The following is a 17,671-nucleotide window of genomic DNA, read 5'->3' on the forward strand; positions in this document are numbered from 1 at the left end:
AGTCGCAGAGCATCGCGCCTTGGCCTCGCGATCTGGCACGCAACAAGACAAAGCCCATTCCGTCGTCCATTAAGCGGAAGAAAAGAAGAGACAAGGGAGAGACGAAAGTGTGCTCCTCGACTCTGCGGCTGCAGCAGGAATCGAGAGATAAGAAAGCGACGGCGCTGGATTCTATCCTCTCTCTTTCGCTCTGTCTCTCCGTGTGCCAAATGGCAAAGCGCGCTTTTCCGGGTTTTGTAACTCGATGTGCCGAGCGCGCCAAAGTGTGCGGCTGGAAAAGGACTGCACTGAAAGACAATCCGAGAAACTTTTATTTTCTGTATCCTTGTGAAAAATTTCGCAACAGTGTCCAGCGCACAATGCGAGAGCGTGCGAGAAAGACTGTCGCAGCGCAGAGAGCAGCAGAGGGGAAGGAGAAAGAGGCGCGACTGCTCTCTTGTCGCGGGAGCCTCGCGTCGACGCTTCGCGCGTCAAATGAACGAACAATGAGCGCCGGTCGCCCATAGCGCGCTTTTATTCCTCTCTCTCTCTCTCTCTCTCTCTCTCGCTGGAACACGCACGCATGAATTGCCCCGGCTCATGTATACGTATAAAGAGAGACAGCGAGAGAGAGAGAGAGAGAGAGAGGAATATGCACGCAGCGCTCGAAACGCCTGGCCGCCTCGCGGTGCTTTTCACGCGAAATTTCACTCTGCAGCTAGCGCGCGGTGTGTACTCCAATTCGTTAACTGAAGCCTCGCGCTGTAATTGCGACGATGCAAGAGAGACTGGTTAGATGGGGCGTCTTGCGCGTGTTGCTTTCTTCGATTCTATACCTATAGTATCATATACATATTTTGCGCGCGGCGCCGTCTTATTTTCTCGTCAAATTATTGACATTCAGTTTGGAAGTGTCGACAGGTGTTACGAAGTCGTCACAATACACGCGATTAGCGCGACGCACGATGCAATTATGAAAAGATTGCCGCACGCGAGCCACCATTTAGTAGCTTCACACAGCAATCAACTCGCTCGCCCGCTCTCTCGCGAGTGAAACAATAACGACAGCGTCGCCCGGAGAATTGCGCAACAAAACGAGTGCGGAAGAAAAAATCCGCTTCCTGTCTGCATAGACGCGAGCGAAAAAGAGAGCGCATCCAACAATGGTCCCGCCGATTCACGCTTCGCCGTTTGGGCTCTTTCGCCTAGGTCCCCCGAGTGGATCGCCGAATGCAAATGTCGAGTGATTTCCCTTTCTGCTCCCTCTCTCTTCAATTCTAGATCGCGATAATGCCGCCGCGGTCGGAAGCGATTATACCATTGACGCGATGCTGCGGGGATTAAAGGCTCTCTCTCTCTCTCGCTCTCTCTCTCTCTCTCTCTCTCTTTCGCGAGCGCGCGGAAAGGGAAAGGAAGAAAAAGCGAAAAACGAGAGCGTAGTGGCGTCAGCGTCAGCGGCGCAGGAAGTGCGAGCCGGTTTTTACAATCCGGCGACGACGCGACTCGGCCTGATTTATCGCACCAGCGGCGCGACACCACTCGCGCTTTCTTCGGCTCGAGAAAATTTTGAACGCGAGAGAGAGAGAGAGAGATAGGTAGATAGATCTTTATTTTGCTCAAAGCAAAAAACAATACAATTCGTTGAGATCACATAAGACTGTGTCTCATACAGACTAACAAAGAGAGAATATAAAAATATAATTACAGCATTTTAGAAGGTAAAATTGTTTGTCCTACACAGAGAGAGAGAGAGAGAGAGAGAGAGAGAGAGAGAGAAACGGAGTCTGCATCGGTGTTCGAAGGATGCGTACTTTCTAATTGCAAGTGTGTGTAGCGGCGCTGGCTGATGGCGGTGCGGGAGAGCAGCTAGCATAACGTAATTACTAATCAGAGATCGGAAGGGGAGTCAAACAGCCAGACGGCTGATTTGAATTTTTCGCGCAACGGAGGAGTCTGCCACTTTCGAAGTGATTGATAGGTTTTTCCACTGCTGGGAATCTATTAATACAGAGTCAAAATTAGCCACACCAACTGCAATGTCGGGGAAAGTGTACTTCCGGGAAAATAATATTTGACTCCCATGCGCGTCGCTTTAATACTTCCCTCGAACGTAACAGTCGCCGAGAGTCAATTTGTCGCCGCCGTCAATTGGTGCAGCGTAACGCCCTCGTCCGCAGCAGATCTTTCTTTCCGAACGAGCTTCAGTTGCAAAAAGGAGTCGTGAAAGGAGAGCAGACTAGGCACACAGTGTCTCGTCGCGAGAGCGGAGGTTGCCATCCTGGCAAAACTCGGAGGAGAGCCGAGAGAGGGGGAGGGACCTTCGACACCGCGCCTCGAGCAAACGGTGACTCAAGCCTCCGCGCGCGCGAGAGAGAGAGAGAGAGAGAGATGAAGAACCGTGTCGATGGTGATTCACGCGCTCTCTCGCGCTACACTCTGCACAGTGTTATACAGCGTACACTGATGCGCAGCCATATTCCCCGATTTTCGTCTCTCTCTCTCTCTCTCTCGGCCGCAAATTGCATCGAGCGTTTTTTCACGCCCGCAGTTCTCACACGAGAGCCGGCTACAAATTCTCTCTCCGAGCGCGCGGTATCAAGATCGAGGCCGGACTCTCTCGTGTGTTGAGATCCGCGGAGAGAGCTGTGGCTGCGGGCGCCGGACAGCTGACTGACAATGCGCTCCGCTGTCCGTGCACTTTCTTCGGCTGTGAGAGATGTGCGTGTGGAATTTCCGCGGGGGGAGATTTCGAACGTGTGTAACGTAATCTCGATATCGACTTCTGTAATACAACACAGCACGTATGGAGAGTAAGTCACGCCGAAGTTTGCCAGAAAACACAGACGTTTTACCGAGAGCACTCGGTGCAGCCTTGGACAGTTTCTCTCTCTCTCTCTCTTTCCGCGCAGTTAATATTATACAGCCAGCCACACAGGAAAAGCAGCCCAACGCACTCGAAACGCGCGACGTCGTAAGAATGTAGAATTAGGCGCTGGGACAACGTAAACATTACTTATGCGCCTGGATGCGCACGAGCTGCGCGTGCACACGGTGCATCGACTGCGTTCCTATCAAGTATATACTTTGGAGAGAGGAGAGTATTTTTATTTTTGCCAACAGGATCCGGCGCTTTTGGGCCGGGATTTGCATTTTTATCGATCGACACTCTTGCTCGCCTATATACCTGATGCAGTTTGTGCCGCGAGCCGAATTTGCATCGCAACGCGGCCCCTTCGGATTCGCGATGAGGGCTATGAAAGTATTTCTCCGCACTGCACACGCGGGAAGAATTATCGCGCCGCAGCCGAGGCCGCCGTTTAGATTTTCTGTTTGCTGCTGGTGGATTTTTAAGAGCTCGGGCCTGCGTGGGCATAGTAAGCGAGTTTTTCGAGGTGCCCGGTACAAAATTTTACTTCCATTATTGCGAAGGGATATGCTGATTCAATTTCGCGGAAACGTTACTGTACACTGTCCACGCACACACACACGCGCACTCTCTCTCTCTCTCTCTCTCTCTCTTTCTATAGAGTGAGTGCGCGCGCGAGCAGGAAACGGGAATTGTATGCTAATTTCAGTTTCATCTATATGCATAGATGCCGCCTCCGCAACGGGCTCGTCGTATTCATTCGGAAAAATACTTTGCCCGAGCGTTTGCGATCGAAAACGAAGAAGCGATTATTCGCGACGTTCGTTAGTCGAATGCGCGCCAATTGCTGCTCGTCAGATAACTCGGTACACAAAGAAGTGCTCTATCCGGGCGCCCAATCAGAGAAGGAGACATAATATAATATAAGAGAGTGTGGAACATCTATTCATTCGACCTTGGGAGCGAAATGAAACACGCATATAGTGGTCGTCGATCCCTCGCTCTCGTTTCGCCTTGTTTGAGCTCGCACAGCCTCAGCACAGAACAGCGATATAAGTAAGTACATGGTTTGCTAAAAAGTAAAACGACGTCAAAAACGCCCGAGGGGCGAACCGGCGCAAAGAGCCGCCGTCGTATCAAAGTCAAAAACGGAGGACTGCAGACTGCTGCAGAGAGCAGCGCACGAGAGGACACGCGCGCATATGCGTCGGTATAAAAACGCTCCGCCGCTGCAGCTAGGCTGTCATGGATGAAGGGGCTCTTTGTTTCGAGACGCGCATGCAAGCAAGCGCTCGCTTAAAAAAGAAAAAGAAACACGAGGAAAAAAGGAGCGCATATGCAAAGAGAGCTCGCTCTCGAACTTTATGGAGTTCCGTATTTGGGCCGGGGGAGAGCCGTATAATCTTATCGCGATTATTTAGCGAGTCGAGATTCGCTGCGCGTCGAGCGCGGAAGAAAGAGCGAAGAGAGCGAGAGAGGGAGGGGGCAGATTAGCTACCGGTGGAAGCAGCCTCGGCCCGATTGTTTACCAACATGCGCGCACCGGAGTGTATAACGCGACGAGGATGATCCGCCGAGAGATGCGCCGTGTGTATACAAAGGTATAGCGGGAGAGGGGGGGGGAGAGAGTGAGAGAGAGAGAGAGAGAGAGAGAGAGAGAGAGAGGGAACTTCGTCGAGGTTTTACTCGTGTCCCGGTTGGGCAATCGCTGCCGGCTTGCTCGTCTGCGTTTGTATGGCTCTCGCTGTGTCTGCTTGCATAAATAAACGAATGAGCGGAGGGTGCATTACGGGGCGTCTGCGACTCTTTATCCTCGTCTCTGTCCGTTGATCGTAGTATCAGGTGCTCGCACTGTTTTGGTTTTTTCGCTTGGAAATTGTGTTTCTTTCTCATTTCCGCCCGCAGGCTCTATAATAGGAGGTATGACGGAAGTGCCGTCGCAGAGAAGAGTTCCTATTTTTGCGATCGGCAGACACTTGTACCCAGCTAGTTGTAAATCAAGTATCGTACAGTTTGCGCATGAATACCAGCGCCAATTATATACTAGAACATTAATCAGCGGCATAAGGCCTAATCACAAGCAGCAATTCAACAACGGAGCCTTACTTATTTCCGTCCATTAGCGCATATCAACTTTCTAGCGGCTGCTCACAAAAGCACTCGTGCGAATCGGGAAAGTTTGCCGAAGCTCGAGCTGGATTACGCTTACGCGCGCGATTCGATACGCGAATGTAATACAATGGATCCAGACGAACGGACAAAGATGCGAACAGCGAAAAGCGAGCGATGAAAAAGCAAACAGCAAGGCAAGCACAGACGTGCAATTACCGCCGGCTGTGCGTGTGCGTGGCAGTTCTCCTGCTCTCGTCTAGCCTTGCGCCCCAAACTCGTATTCTTATTGATATCACGTGTGCGGATGGAAATGGAATTTAGTTTCAATCGAGCAAACAGTTAATCATCGAGACCCGATGGCGGAGTGTGTTTACACTATTCGTCATAATTCTTTCGAATCGAGGAGTCTCCTAATAAGACCGCCCGACAGCGCAGCAGAGAATTCCACCACAAGGAAGGCAGTCAGTGAATGGAAAATAATGTGCACGCCTCGGAGTTTCGGGCTGCCCTCTCCCGTCCGAGCTCCCGGCGTCTCTCCGTCATTACGGTACTGTAAATTCTTGAAATACGTTCCAGTTTTAATCCGAGTGCCAGAAATATCTGCCCGTGCACGCGCATTTGTCCGGTCGAGATTTGATCGAGTATGTGCGCAGCGTTAAGATCAAAGTCAATCCAGCGAAGGAGAAGTTGAAAATCAAGAAAGGAGATGAGCTAAAGGGGAGAAGGGAAAGGAAATTGGTCGATCGAAGGAGCGTCTCTCTTGGCTCGCCTACGCGTGGCGCGCATCTCCATACCTGGCGATGCGCCCAGAAGAGACACGGAAAATAAGAGGAGGAGGAGGAGGAGGAGGAGGAGGAGGAGGAGGCGGTTCGGCGGCGCACGCACGTGTTGATAGGAATCGCAGAGCCCGGCAGCAGCTGAAGCGCTCATCTATGTACACGCTTTCGCGCTCGTTAATGGCGAGGATGCGCCGCGGCTAATCGATCCCGAGACGCGGGTTTCCCGATCGGCCACGACGATTAGATGGACGATAGGCAAATTGCGAGCGTGCAAGGCCGATGTTCTTATACCGCGACGAGAGAGCGCGGAGAGAGAGCGCGCGAGAGAGAGAGAGAGAGAGAGAGAGAGAGAGAGAGAGAGAGAGGCAAGTTGTTGTTTACGAGAGCACGAGAGCGGGAGAACGAATTGGATTATAATGGACGTTAATTGATCCGATTTGCTGCGGGAGGAAAGAATTACTACGTTCGTTTCGCCGAGTTCTCGCGAGGAAAATTGATCGATCATCGACTGAAAGCGTGTTATTGGAAAGAATCGCGCTCGTTTCTGTTTACGAATGCCGAAATATTTCCCGCCGTGAGCGCGCGAGCCTGTTGGGAACACCTACGTAGCCGACGCATCGAGCACCAAGATGCACTGCTTCGAGCGGCGCCAGAATCGAAGAAATCCTGGTCTATGCTAATCAGTCTCGACGCTTACCTCATTCAATTGTAAATCAGTGAAATTTATGCCTCCAGATGCAAAGGTCGAAAAGAATAAACGTTGGTGTACCTTCGGAATCGCTTGATTGCCTGCTCTTTAGAGCAGTTATCTGCGCGACAGATACATTAATTTTGATAAACAACGCGGCTTTTCAGATAAGCCGAGCCAGGTGTCAATCCGGCGCGGCGGCCTCGGTAGCATGGGCCGCTCTGAAAATTCTCCTCATTTGAATATATGCTAATGAACATCGATCTCCATGACCGGACGTCTGCTCCGCGCGTGAAGTTATGGCCGCCGCTTCCCATTAGACCATCGGAAGGAAAACACGTCCTCCAGCATGCCGACTTTTGTTTGCGTTCTGCCCCGCAAATGCGCTGCTGTCACAGACTCGAGCAAATCACGAATTTCCTAATTGAGCATAACTTGTCGATAGCACGCGCGCGCGCGCGCGCGCGGTATAAGTTAATGCCCGCGTTTACATAACGTGGCTCTCGCTCGCTGCACATTTATCTCGCTCGTGTGGAAACACAAAACGCAAAGTGCGTCTCTAATTAAACAAATTCTCCCCAGAGGCTGCGATCCCGACATTAGAATATCGCGTAATTAATCTCGCATGCGGAGTACGCGCGACACTTTCACACGGAGCGCCAACGTTGCTGACCTCTCGGCGCTGCGATCGCGTGCTGCAAATAGCGGAAAAAGAATTTATCTGCCCGAGCATATTTCGCGAATGAATTTTCCGCAATTTTTCCAGCCAGTCGGGAAGACAATTGCGGCACAGTCGTAAACATGCGCACCTTGGAATAGAACAGTTTACTGCTAAAAATATAGAGAAATTCAACGACAAGTCCCGATCCACAGGCCTAGATTCAGGCCATAAGCGAGCCTGCGAATGAACGTCGCGTGCAGGGAATCGCCGCGTTGTCCCCGTTTTCCATGTCTGCGCTCTCTCTCTCTCTCTCTCTCTCTCTCTCTCTCTCTCTCTCTCTCTCTCTCTATGTGAGCATAATGTACAGGATGGTATTTACCACCGGCTCGGGCATAAACAATGAGCGCCGCCAGTCAGCTTTAATCTTCGCGAAAATCTCCCGCTATTATCGCGTTCGCCGCGATAATAATTCAAACTCATTATTCGGCTCCACGTTCAGTGCAGGTAAAAGTGTCTCAAATTGTGTAACCCTGCGCGAGATCCGTGATGTAAACTCTTGAAAATGGAGCTGCGCATACGCGAATGCAGTGAAAGATATTATTCGCGGCGTGGCGCGGTGCGATTGTGAATTACGTAAATGCAGCGTATAATAGAATTCGAAACATCGTGACGAATAGAAAGGAAAATTTCACGAAACCAAATAAAGTTTGTGTACTCGCGAGTGTATTACGCCTATGGTATGTACTATTTGCTATGTTGAAAAATTCAAGTGCGGCCAAATCAAACATTAGCGACACACGAGCATAATCAGCGGCGTTTTTCTATTATTAGAAGCACACTCATTCTCCTTTGTATCATCAAGGTCATCTAATGGCCGCAGTAGCGAGAGTTAATGACGATTATTACGCGCGCGCAGCTGAAAAAACCATTCGGTATTCGAATTGTTCGATGGAAGTCGTATTGTAAGGAACTATAAGGACCCGCACGCGGAGTTTGTTTTGAAAAAAATACTATCGACGCGCGTGAGTCACTCGCATAATTGAGAAGGCAATCAAAAATTTTCAGGCCGTTTCTCTCTCTCTCTCTCTCTCTCTCTCTCTCGGGTTTTGACTCATCGCTTGCTTTATCGCGCTTATTTGTGTCAGTGGTTGAAAAATTTTTCTTTTGCTTTTTTCGAATCGTTTATGCAAACGGATGACCTTGGCGAGGAAAGAAACTTTTTAACGATCTGGGAAAAACTCGGCAACGTTGCGTAAGCGCAGGAAAGAGAAGCGATTCTTCTTTGTTTTGATCGGACACCTGCTGCGGATTCGAAGAACGAAATCTACCTCTCAATGACACTGCGTTCTCGGGCGTTGTACAGGTACGGCACATGCGAGTCTAAAAATTTGGCATGAAAATTCAGATAAGAGTGAGCACCGACACCCGCCGAATTTCGCGCTCACGTGTAGAGCGTGCTCGGCACTCCGAACGTCACGTGTCGGAAACGAAGCCCGCAACAGCGCGGAGCTAGCGCAAATGTCAAAACGTCAACAGACGGAGAAAGACACTGTCCCCCAGAAGCCGAACAGGTGCGCGCGAAACATAAACACACATCAGACGCAGAGATCAGCGGACTCACCAGGACTTTGGTGAAGCGGCGCTCGAGCTCCTGGGCGTCGGGCATGGGCTGCCTGGGCGCGCCGCGCACGCTGCCGGTCCTCGTGTGCTGCGAGCCGGTCGTCCCGGAACTGTTGAGGCTGCCGCCGCATCCTCCGCCGACGGGGCTGAGATACGGCTGGCAGTTCTTGATGTTCGCTGAGGCGAATTCCCGCTGATGGTGATGATTGGCCTGAGGCTCGGCCTCGGCCAGCCGGCTCCCCACGAGGCCCATCCTGCACTCGGGCCGCGCGAGCTTCTACGATGCACGACTGGAGCGCGACACAGGCTGACTCTGCTGCACGACACGTATATGTATTATTAGGAGTCGGGAGCGCAGCGCTCGGCCTCAGCGGTGTCGGGCGAGGGAGGACGAGGGCGACATGTTCTCTCTCGCTCCTGCAAGACACACACTCACACTGCGCGGAGAGAGAGAAAGGAGAGAGAGAGAGAGAGAGAGAGAGAGAGAGAGAGAGAGAGAGAGAGAGAGAGGCACACACAGACACGACTCCTCTCCCGCTCGCGCGCGCGCGCGCGCGTTCCTCGCCTCTGACTCAGCCTTTCGCCGCGGTCTTCTTCTCCTCGCGGGCTGCGTTAGGCCGACGAGCACTGCTGCATCTGGCGCTCGAGGAAGCCCCTGAAAGAGCTGGCTCCGAGTGCAACAGGTACCGGAAGGCCCATACTCGAGGCTGGCTCGCCTCCGCTGCGCCACGGGATAATGGATACCCCCGCGAAAGTCGTATAGGTTATGCGGACGCAGTCCCGGAGCTCTATGGGAGTGCGGTGATTGGCGACTAGCGAGGCACAAGCGGAGCGCCTATACGCGACGAACGAAACGACTGGCGGCGGCGATTGTACGAGAGGACGTGAGCGTTGCTGACGCCGAGCGAGCCTAGCGGCGCCGATGCTCTCGCGCGCGGAGATGCGAGCGGACTGCCGCGACGGCGAGTGCCGAGCTGCCGAGTAGCGAGTTCCCCAGCGCGCAGCAACAACAGCGACGCGAGCGTGATGGAGGAGGAGAGTTGCGGGCTTGCGGCTCTCGGCCGGCGCTCCGACCTGTACGTGTGTGCGAGCGTGCGTGTTGTGTCTGTGTGTAAGCCGACAGTACGGAGTCCGACTTGGTTCGTCCTTTGGAGTTTGGACTGACGGGCCGCTAAGCGACAATGCAACTGCGCAACGCATCTTTTCCTCGCGACTTCGTTTCGGTAGCAGTCGCTCGATGGCGTCGAGTTTGCGACTCCTCTTTACGATTGCGTGAAATGCACACACATACACCTGCGCGCGTGTGGAATGCTGTGCTGTGCGCTGTGCAGTGTGCGCCAGTGTTGCTTTTGCTCGTTGTTTTGGTGCGCGCGATGACTGCGGCGCTGCCGTCGCTGTGGCCGGTGACTTTGGAAGATGGCCGACGAGGGACACATTATTGCGGATTTTTATGGGCTGGTCTGGGCCCAGTTTCCGAACGGCACGCTGCGCGTTTCGCCGCGCCAACCCTGGCATTGATCGACCCTTTTACAGACTTACAGTCCAATAATGGAGCTGCCGTTGTTGTTTTGTTTTTCAGCGAGAGGCGCCCGAATTCGAATTCTCGAGCGCGACGGCCCGACGGGGGTTTTCGTTATCCCTCGCCTCTAGCGACTCTACGCTGTTGTAGTGAAGCAATGGACGTTGAGATTTGGTGGCAACGTGTTATCCCGTAGCATCGACCTCTATAATCACAATGTTCATTTTACCAACTAGGGACACGCAAAAATCAGCCGCAGCTCCGGATTCGATAGCGATCTGCTCCGAAAAGTGAAACAGCGACCTGCCATCCCGGCGGCGTGTTCACGCTCTTGGAGCTTCCGCGATTCTCCGCTCGCGTCGTCGCGATCAGTCCGAGAAAGAAAGCGCAGCAGGCCACCTCCGCGGCTCCGCAGCCGCACAGCGAGCGGCGGCCTCAACGCTCTCAAGCTCAACTCTCGCGTGTCCGAACTCCGAAGTATACCTCCGCGATGCCCGCTTGTGTGCGTGTGGGCGGTCGCGAGTGAGAGGAGGCCCGAGTGTGCGTGTGCGTGTCGTCGGTGTCGTACTTAGTTTGCCTGTCGACCAAGAAAATCCGCGGACGGACAGTAGTGCCAGGCACTCGGCCGACCTCGTCGCCGACCTAACTCGCGCGCGGTGACAACAACCTCTGACCCGCGGCCGCCTGTCCACGTCCACGCACTCTGCCGGCGCACGGACGACGGGCTGGCGCGCTGCCGGAGGCGGCGTCTTGCCCGAGCTGGTGTGCCTGGACTGCGTGCGACTACCCGGAAGGCCGACATCGCGAATTGTCAGTGGTAGGTAGGTACATGCGAAGTGTGGCTGCCTTGGTGCGTGCGCGTGTCGTCGCCGGCGTACGCTCTGATTGGTCGATACGAAAAAATCCGCCAACTTCGGAGGCGCGTGCAGCAGCAGTAGCAGCAGCGGAGCAGCGGAGCAGCGGTGCGGAGGCCCGGAGAGAGAGAGAGAGAGAGAGAGAGGACGATACAGCGGAGCGAGTCGCCGGTGCACTGCTGATGTCTACTGCTCGGCTGATTCCTCTGCCGTCTGCTGCTATTTCCGAGCGACCGAGGTACTTGTGGCTGTATTTGTTTTGTTAAGCTCGCTGCTGCTTCGAGTCGAGTGTACTGGGCTTTCTTACTGGTGCCCCATCCCATCCCATCCCACAGAGTAAGAGGCAAACGAACCTGGCTCTGTACGCGGCCGTCGCCTCAGCGCGGGGCAATAGACAATAAGAATAGTAAAAGGCTGCGCTACGACAATATGCATTTACACGACTGCGCGCCGGGAGAAACGCGAGCTATTATGTGACGAGCGGCGGACGATAACTCGTAGATTAAATAAAATTACTGCGTTTCTTTTTGAACCTCGATCCTGGCTTTTCCTTCTTTTGTCTTTCGAGCCTTTCCAACACTCGCTCGAGATCAAGAGCGCGGTAATAAGATCGATTGAAATTTCGAACGTCTTATCTCTCGTGAAAACAAGTTGATACGTGCGTGTGGAAATCGCTCATGTAAATTGAGGCGCGATAAAAAAGATCGATCGCCGTATTGACAAGCCGATGCATAAATCGTGGACACGAGGTATACAGATTTTGCCGCATAAATAAGGCTATTTAGAACGCGCAGTGTATTTCGGAGCAATAACTCTTTCTCGCGCGGTAACGCGGGCGAAAGGCGTTACGTAAAATTAAACAAAGCGAATACTATCGATCCACGCGCTATTATCAGCGAGTTTCCCTTTTTCGCGCATAAATCAATCAAGCCCATTAGCAAATTTCATTTACAATCTCCTCGCGCGGCTCGTTCACACGTGAACGGACGCTGTCGCAACGCCTGTGCGAGCAGGAGGAGGAGGAGGAGGAGGGAACAAATTGCACGCGCCCAACTTTTTCGCCGATGCAATAGAAGCGTTTTCCGTTGCGACTCTCCTTCGCCGCGGCGACGACGGGGCTCCTTTTCCTTCTCTTTCTCTCGCGCGCCCGATCAGTATAGTGTGTCCCGCCGTCGTCGGTGCAAGCAGGCAGTTTCCTAGAGGTCACTAGCCTCTGCGGCTCTCTCCTTTTCTCTCTCTCTCTCTCTCTTCGCTCGCCGCCGCCGCCGCCGCCGCCGCCGCCGCCGTCGTCGTCGTCGTCGTCGTTTTCTTCCCCGCATGTGTGTGTGCGCGAAGGCCGAGATTTTTGCTAAAGCTCTGCGCGCCCATAGTTGCATGGGAATCACGGGCCGTCTCTCGTCGTGACGGCTCTTTTCGACGGACAACCGCGCTGCTTGAGTCGTCGGGCTCGCTGCTGGCGCGCTCCGCTTTGCAGCGCTGCTGATCGACCGCCGCCTACTTTACGTGCAACTACATAGCTCTATACGCTGTATCTCGAAGGCTGTGGATTTCTCCGGCTGGTATGCATTTTAACGGCGCAGAACCGACAAGAGGCGGAGGGCAGGCTGGATAGGAGGATAGGAGTCCCACCGCTGCAACCTTGCGTCTCTCGCAAAGTGCGGAGGCGTTGATTTCGTGACGATTCGCAACAAGTATGTGTGTCGCCTCTCTCTCTCTCTCTCTCTCTCTCTCTCTCTCTCTCTCTCTCTCTCTCTCTCTCTCTCTCTCTCTCTCTCTCTCTATGTATAATTTTACCGCTCGCGCAAACTGCGGCGCGTCCGTCGTGACATTCGTCATTTGTCATTTCTCTCTGTGCGGCGGTAAACAATGGTTTACGTCGCGACAATCATTGTTTCCGCGAAGTGATTAAAAAAATGAGCGGAGCCAACCTGACCCGAAAGGCACTGTGCACGGCCTCCCACCGACCTAACCTCTCGCGGACAGCAGGCGTGGAAAACCTCGTGGAGTGAAGTGCAATGCACGCGCAAACTGCTGCACGCACTGCGGTCTGCGTCTACTGCGCCGCGACGACCAGTCGACAACTCTCTCGGCTCGGTCGTTGTATACTTATACTTTATCCGCCGAGGTCGAGTACAACGAACCCGAGGCGGGCGGTCGGTACGCTAGGTCCCTGCTCGGTGGAAATTTCCTATATTTACCAACAACAAATGCGGCGTTCGACGGCGGATCACGCGGGCAGCGCGGCGGCGCTCGCACTCGCCGCGAGCTCCTTCTCTCCATATATATTGATATCCTCTATTCGATCGAGCCGCGCTGCTTTGCGTGCATTGCAAGTTAAATTCGCACTGGCGCCGGACGATCGCAATACTCGTACCGAGTCGCAGTCGAAGCTATTATTACGCGCCGCATTTACATGTATAGCAATTCTTCCATTTCTGTTCCAGCGAGCTGCGCAGCAGTGCCGAACCGGAGCAGATAAGCCGTGACGAGTAAAAGAGCTGCAAGAGAGTACACACGCGGACGAGAGAAGAAGAAGGAAGGAAGGAAGCAGGGGGAAAAGCCTCGAAGCGCGCGCGTCATAATCGTCCGTTTGACATTTCTGACCCCCCGCCAAGGACACGGCGCGATCTCGATCGCGGCCTCGGCCCTCCTCCACGCACACAGGCGCACGAAAATAGCCGCCAAGGTCCCTCGAAGAGGCGATGCGCTGCCGGCCGTCGTCGCCGCTGCCGCCGCCGGCGCAGCTGCTGCTGCTGCTGCTGCTGCAGAAGCGCAATCGGGAGCCGTGAAGGCCCAAGCTCCGACTGCCAGTGTCGGCGTAGCTCAATAGAGGAGTCGCAGAGACGGAGATGGCCGAGGATCTGGGCGAAGCCGGTCAGACGGCCCTCGGCTCGGCCGACAAGGAGAAGCCGACCGAGAGTCGAGGCACCGAGGAGCAGCCGAAGCAGCCCGAGAAGCCGGCCGAGCCGGTCGAGCCGGTCAAGGAGACGCACGAGGATGACGACCTCGAGAGCAGCCAGTCCTTGAACCTCGTGCTCGAGGACCCCGAGGAGAGCGAGGAGCAGAAGCCCGCCGCCGACAAGGCGAGCGACCCCGAGGAGCCCGAGCTTGCGGGGAAGCCAGCCGACGCGGACGCTGGATCGTCGAAAGTCGACGACGCAGAGGAGAGCAAGCTGCTGGCGTGCGAGGCCGAGAAGACCGAGAAGACCGACAAGACCGACAAGACCGAGGTCCAAGTGTTGAAGAGCGAGAGCCAGGAAGCCGAGAAGCTCGCGGAGGATGCCAAGCTGGGGGAGGACGACGTCGCTTTCGCCGCCGGAGAACCGGAGACCAAGAGGGACGACGCCAGGGCCAACAAGGAGTCGGCAGTCGAAACGGAAGCCCGGGAGCCCGAAGTCGCGACCGAGGGCGAGGACAAAAAGGAAGCCGAAGGCGGCAAGAGCGGAGTCGAGCCCGAGCAGGAGAAAGCCGACGGCGACGTAGCAGAAATCGAAGCCGAGGATGCGAAAATCAAAGAAGCCCTCGCGACGGCAGCGGAGTCGGAGGTCGGGATCGTTGGTCCGCCGACGGCAGCTTGCGACTTGCTGAGCGACGCGGAGCTGGTAGCGGAAAAGCCTTCCTTGCCGACCGGCGCCGCCGGCGCCGCCGGCGCGCAAGTCTCCGAGCGGGTCGTCCGCTGGGTCGAGAACACCGCCGCGAAGGCCGATGACCCGGCGGTGGCGGCTGCGGCTGCGGCGGCAGGGGCGCAGCCGGAGGGGGATGCCGAGGGGGAGACGGACGGGGACGACGACAACGAGGAGCAGGAGGACGAGGAGGAGCTCGACGGGGACGAGGACTGCAGCGGGGCGCGGCGGACCAGGGGACGGAAGAGGCGGCCGAGCAACGGGACCATCGGGCCGCCGGCGAACCGGAAGTCCCAGAAAGTCGTCGGCAGCATCATCCGACGCAGCATCCGATGGTGAGTGTCGTCGTTGTTCCCGCAAATCCCTCCACACGTTTGAAAACGTTCTCCACTGGCGCACAGCGACTATCAATAGCAGCGCGTTTCTCTCTCGCTTCTGAGCAGGTGTGCGCGAGCTGGCGTTTTTTTCGTCTCCGCTATGGAGGACGAGGGAAACCGTTGAATTTCGAAGCGGGGCATTGCGGCTCAAGGAGCTTTTCCGCGCGCGATACGACTCCTGCGGTAAGAATCTGCGAACGAGGTCGAGGTGAGTCGCGTGAAAATAAGAGCGGCCGCCGCGTTATCGCAGTGCAGGCGTACGCGAGGCGGAGAGGAGGTATTTTTGGACGGCGGGCTTGGTGGGCCTGGAAAGGAAGCACCGGCTAGTGGGCTGGTGACTGGCGATATAGCGAGTTGGCCCGCGGTGACGCCGAGTGGAGAGAGGAATTTACGTGCAGCGGCGACGCGTGGAGCGAAAGGTCGAGCGAAAAAGCCTCGAAAGAAACGTCATCCGCTCGTTCGAGAAGTTCTTCTATACGCATAGGCGCACGGCTGTCGGTTTCTTCCGAAATTTTTTGCGACGCACTCGCAGCGCTCAGCTTTTCCGCGCGGCCCCGGCGACAGCAACAACAGCTGAACAGCAGCGAGGCTCCAAGGCGAGGCCGACATTCGCCGTGCATTCGCGACAAGTAAAAATAATTTTTTACACCCGATCGACCTCTGTCTCAAGGAAAAGCAGTTGGTCTACGCAATGCCGATGGCCTGGTTTCAGGCTCGGCTCGATCGAGCGCGACGACGCCGCCGCTGACGGCGATAAGAGCGCCCGTGTGTACCTTTCGATGCCCTCGAGCTGCGAGTAGCGCTAGCGCTGCGCACGTATAACGAGATGGGCTTTAGGCATCGAGAGCAGCCTCGATAAGGCTGAGCCAGCGAGCCAGCGAGCCAGCTCCGTCTCCACTCCACTCTCCGGAGTTTTCCCACGTGACGGTCAATATTTCCCGACGCCTCTCCTAACACAATGCGCGCCATTTATCAGCGCCAGAAAGTCGTAGTAGCATACATAGGGGGAGCGGGCGGGTAATTCATAAACTCATCGACAAAGAACGCCAGTCAGCGAGAGCGAAATTTCGGCATTGTCTCGCTCTGCGCGACGCGTTGTATTAGTTGTATTAGTTGTATTAGTTGTATTAGTTGTATTAGTTGTATTAGTTGTATTAGTTGTATTTAGTTGTATTATATATAGGGGAGAAGCCAAGTATAACGCAATTGCCTCATACGGATCGGAATTTCACGTCCCCATGGCCAGCGCATTGTGTGCCTGTACACAGAGTGTACAGTGTATACGCGCACCGCTGGCCTTGGCATCGAGTATCTAAGCGGCCGCCAGGAGCGGAGAGGACGACGACTCGGGCTGTCAGGGCTCGTCGCTCGTCGCTCGTCTCCGCGCGGCCTCCCTTGCTATGTCGTCGGGCCTCGTGTTCGGGAAAGGGATGCCTATAATTGAGCTGACGCGTCAGGCAATTTATTCCGGGCGTATTCCGCATTCGTTCGCCGGATGACAGTCATCCTTATTTATCGATCGCTCGCTCCGAGATGTTGCGATGCTGTTCTTACTTCGAAGTTGGAAACGGCAGCAGGCGTGCAATCGTAAGAGTACAATGGGGGCCGGGCTCGTTTGCCCGCAGCCAACTGCGGCGCATAATAGAGAGGGCCGCGCTAGCTGGCTGCAGTCGAGCGAGTAGTTGGCGTCATTTGCGTACGCTAGTGTACCTATACTATACCTGTAGAGTGCTCGCGAGGGTGCTCGTTCTCCGGGCCCCGGCAGCTCGCTGACGCAGTGCTCGCGGTCAACGCCACCGCGCTGCGACTCCCCTGTGCTATTCCGAATCGTTATGCTCCTTTCGGGCGAGGCGAGATCGATATATCATCGTCCAAGATCGCCGGCCGAACGAGTTGCAATAACGCGCCTCGAGGACCCTCGCGCGCGATATTGGGAGAAACTCAATTGTCAATTCGAGAGCCTGCAGCATCATCGTCCAGAAAGACGACGCCGCCTGCGCGCGCCCTTCGGCGCTGCGGAGTCTGAGAGAAATGCTCTTTCTTCTTCTTCTCACACGTGTTCCTCGCTCTCGCCCGGGCCATGCTTGCGAGCCTCGGCAAGTGGGGGCGTAATCCGGGTACGGTACCATAGAAACGGTAGCACCTACGTTGTTTTTCACGTCGCTATTCGCGAGCGGGGCCGCTCGCTGGATTTTCCTTCGACGTGCGCCCGCGTGCAACAATGGAGCCCGTAGAACCTGCAAAGGCTGACTAATGGCCGCTTTTTTTGGGGGGGGGGGGGCTGCGGTACGAAAGAGCCTGCAGACAAATGGTTTGTGCGTGTACGATCGAGAGAGAGAGAGAGAGAGAGAGAGAGAGAGAGTGCGCTCGACGCTCGAACAACGACTCGTCCTCGTTGCGATGCGGACGGAGCCTCGTTTTAATTGCCCCGATGAATGCGCGTCTCTGGACGACAAGAGCGCCGCGCCGCGCCTCTGTATTGTCGCGCTGGCGATGACGGCATCGAGCTGCTGGTGCGCTGGGTGAGCGGCCGGAAGGAAGAAATTTCGGAAACCGAATTCCGGGCGTCTTCCAAGTAAACTGTTACGTTATA

The 17,671-nt window shown here is 55.1% G+C and overlaps 3 protein-coding genes across 8 annotated transcripts in view; 1 reads left to right on the forward strand and 2 right to left on the reverse strand.

Annotated features, from left to right (window-relative positions):
• LOC100115286 (formin-like protein) overlaps window positions 1-9,197 on the reverse strand; it is a 40,150-nt gene extending 30,953 nt beyond the window's left edge. For both annotated transcript variants that reach the window (XM_032601614.1, XM_032601615.1), the window contains exon 1: window positions 8,707-9,197. In XM_032601614.1, the coding sequence (XP_032457505.1) occupies window positions 8,707-8,958 (252 nt within the window). In that variant the 5' untranslated portion in view covers window positions 8,959-9,197. The remainder of the gene's footprint in view (window positions 1-8,706) is intronic.
• The window catches only part of LOC100115042 (SET and MYND domain-containing protein 4), a 656,582-nt gene that overhangs the window by 532,931 nt on the left and 105,980 nt on the right, over window positions 1-17,671 (reverse strand). The gene's annotated exons all lie outside the window — the stretch shown is intronic.
• LOC100115141 (midasin) overlaps window positions 10,621-17,671 on the forward strand; it is a 28,371-nt gene continuing 21,320 nt past the window's right edge. Inside the window, exons 1-2 of one of the 5 annotated variants that reach the window (XM_031925348.1) lie at window positions 10,621-11,316; window positions 13,523-15,036. In XM_031925348.1, the coding sequence (XP_031781208.1) occupies window positions 13,928-15,036 (1,109 nt within the window). In that variant the 5' untranslated portion in view covers window positions 10,621-11,316; window positions 13,523-13,927. Of the gene's footprint in view, window positions 11,317-12,375; window positions 12,770-13,522; window positions 15,037-17,671 lie in introns of those variants that run through there. The other 4 variants (XM_031925344.1, XM_031925346.1, XM_031925347.1 and 1 more) reach the window with 4 other exon arrangements.

The sequence above is a fragment of the Nasonia vitripennis genome, assembly GCF_009193385.2.
Source record: "Nasonia vitripennis strain AsymCx chromosome 2 unlocalized genomic scaffold, Nvit_psr_1.1 chr2_random0010, whole genome shotgun sequence".
In the NCBI taxonomy this organism is placed as follows: Eukaryota; Metazoa; Arthropoda; class Insecta; order Hymenoptera; family Pteromalidae; genus Nasonia; species Nasonia vitripennis.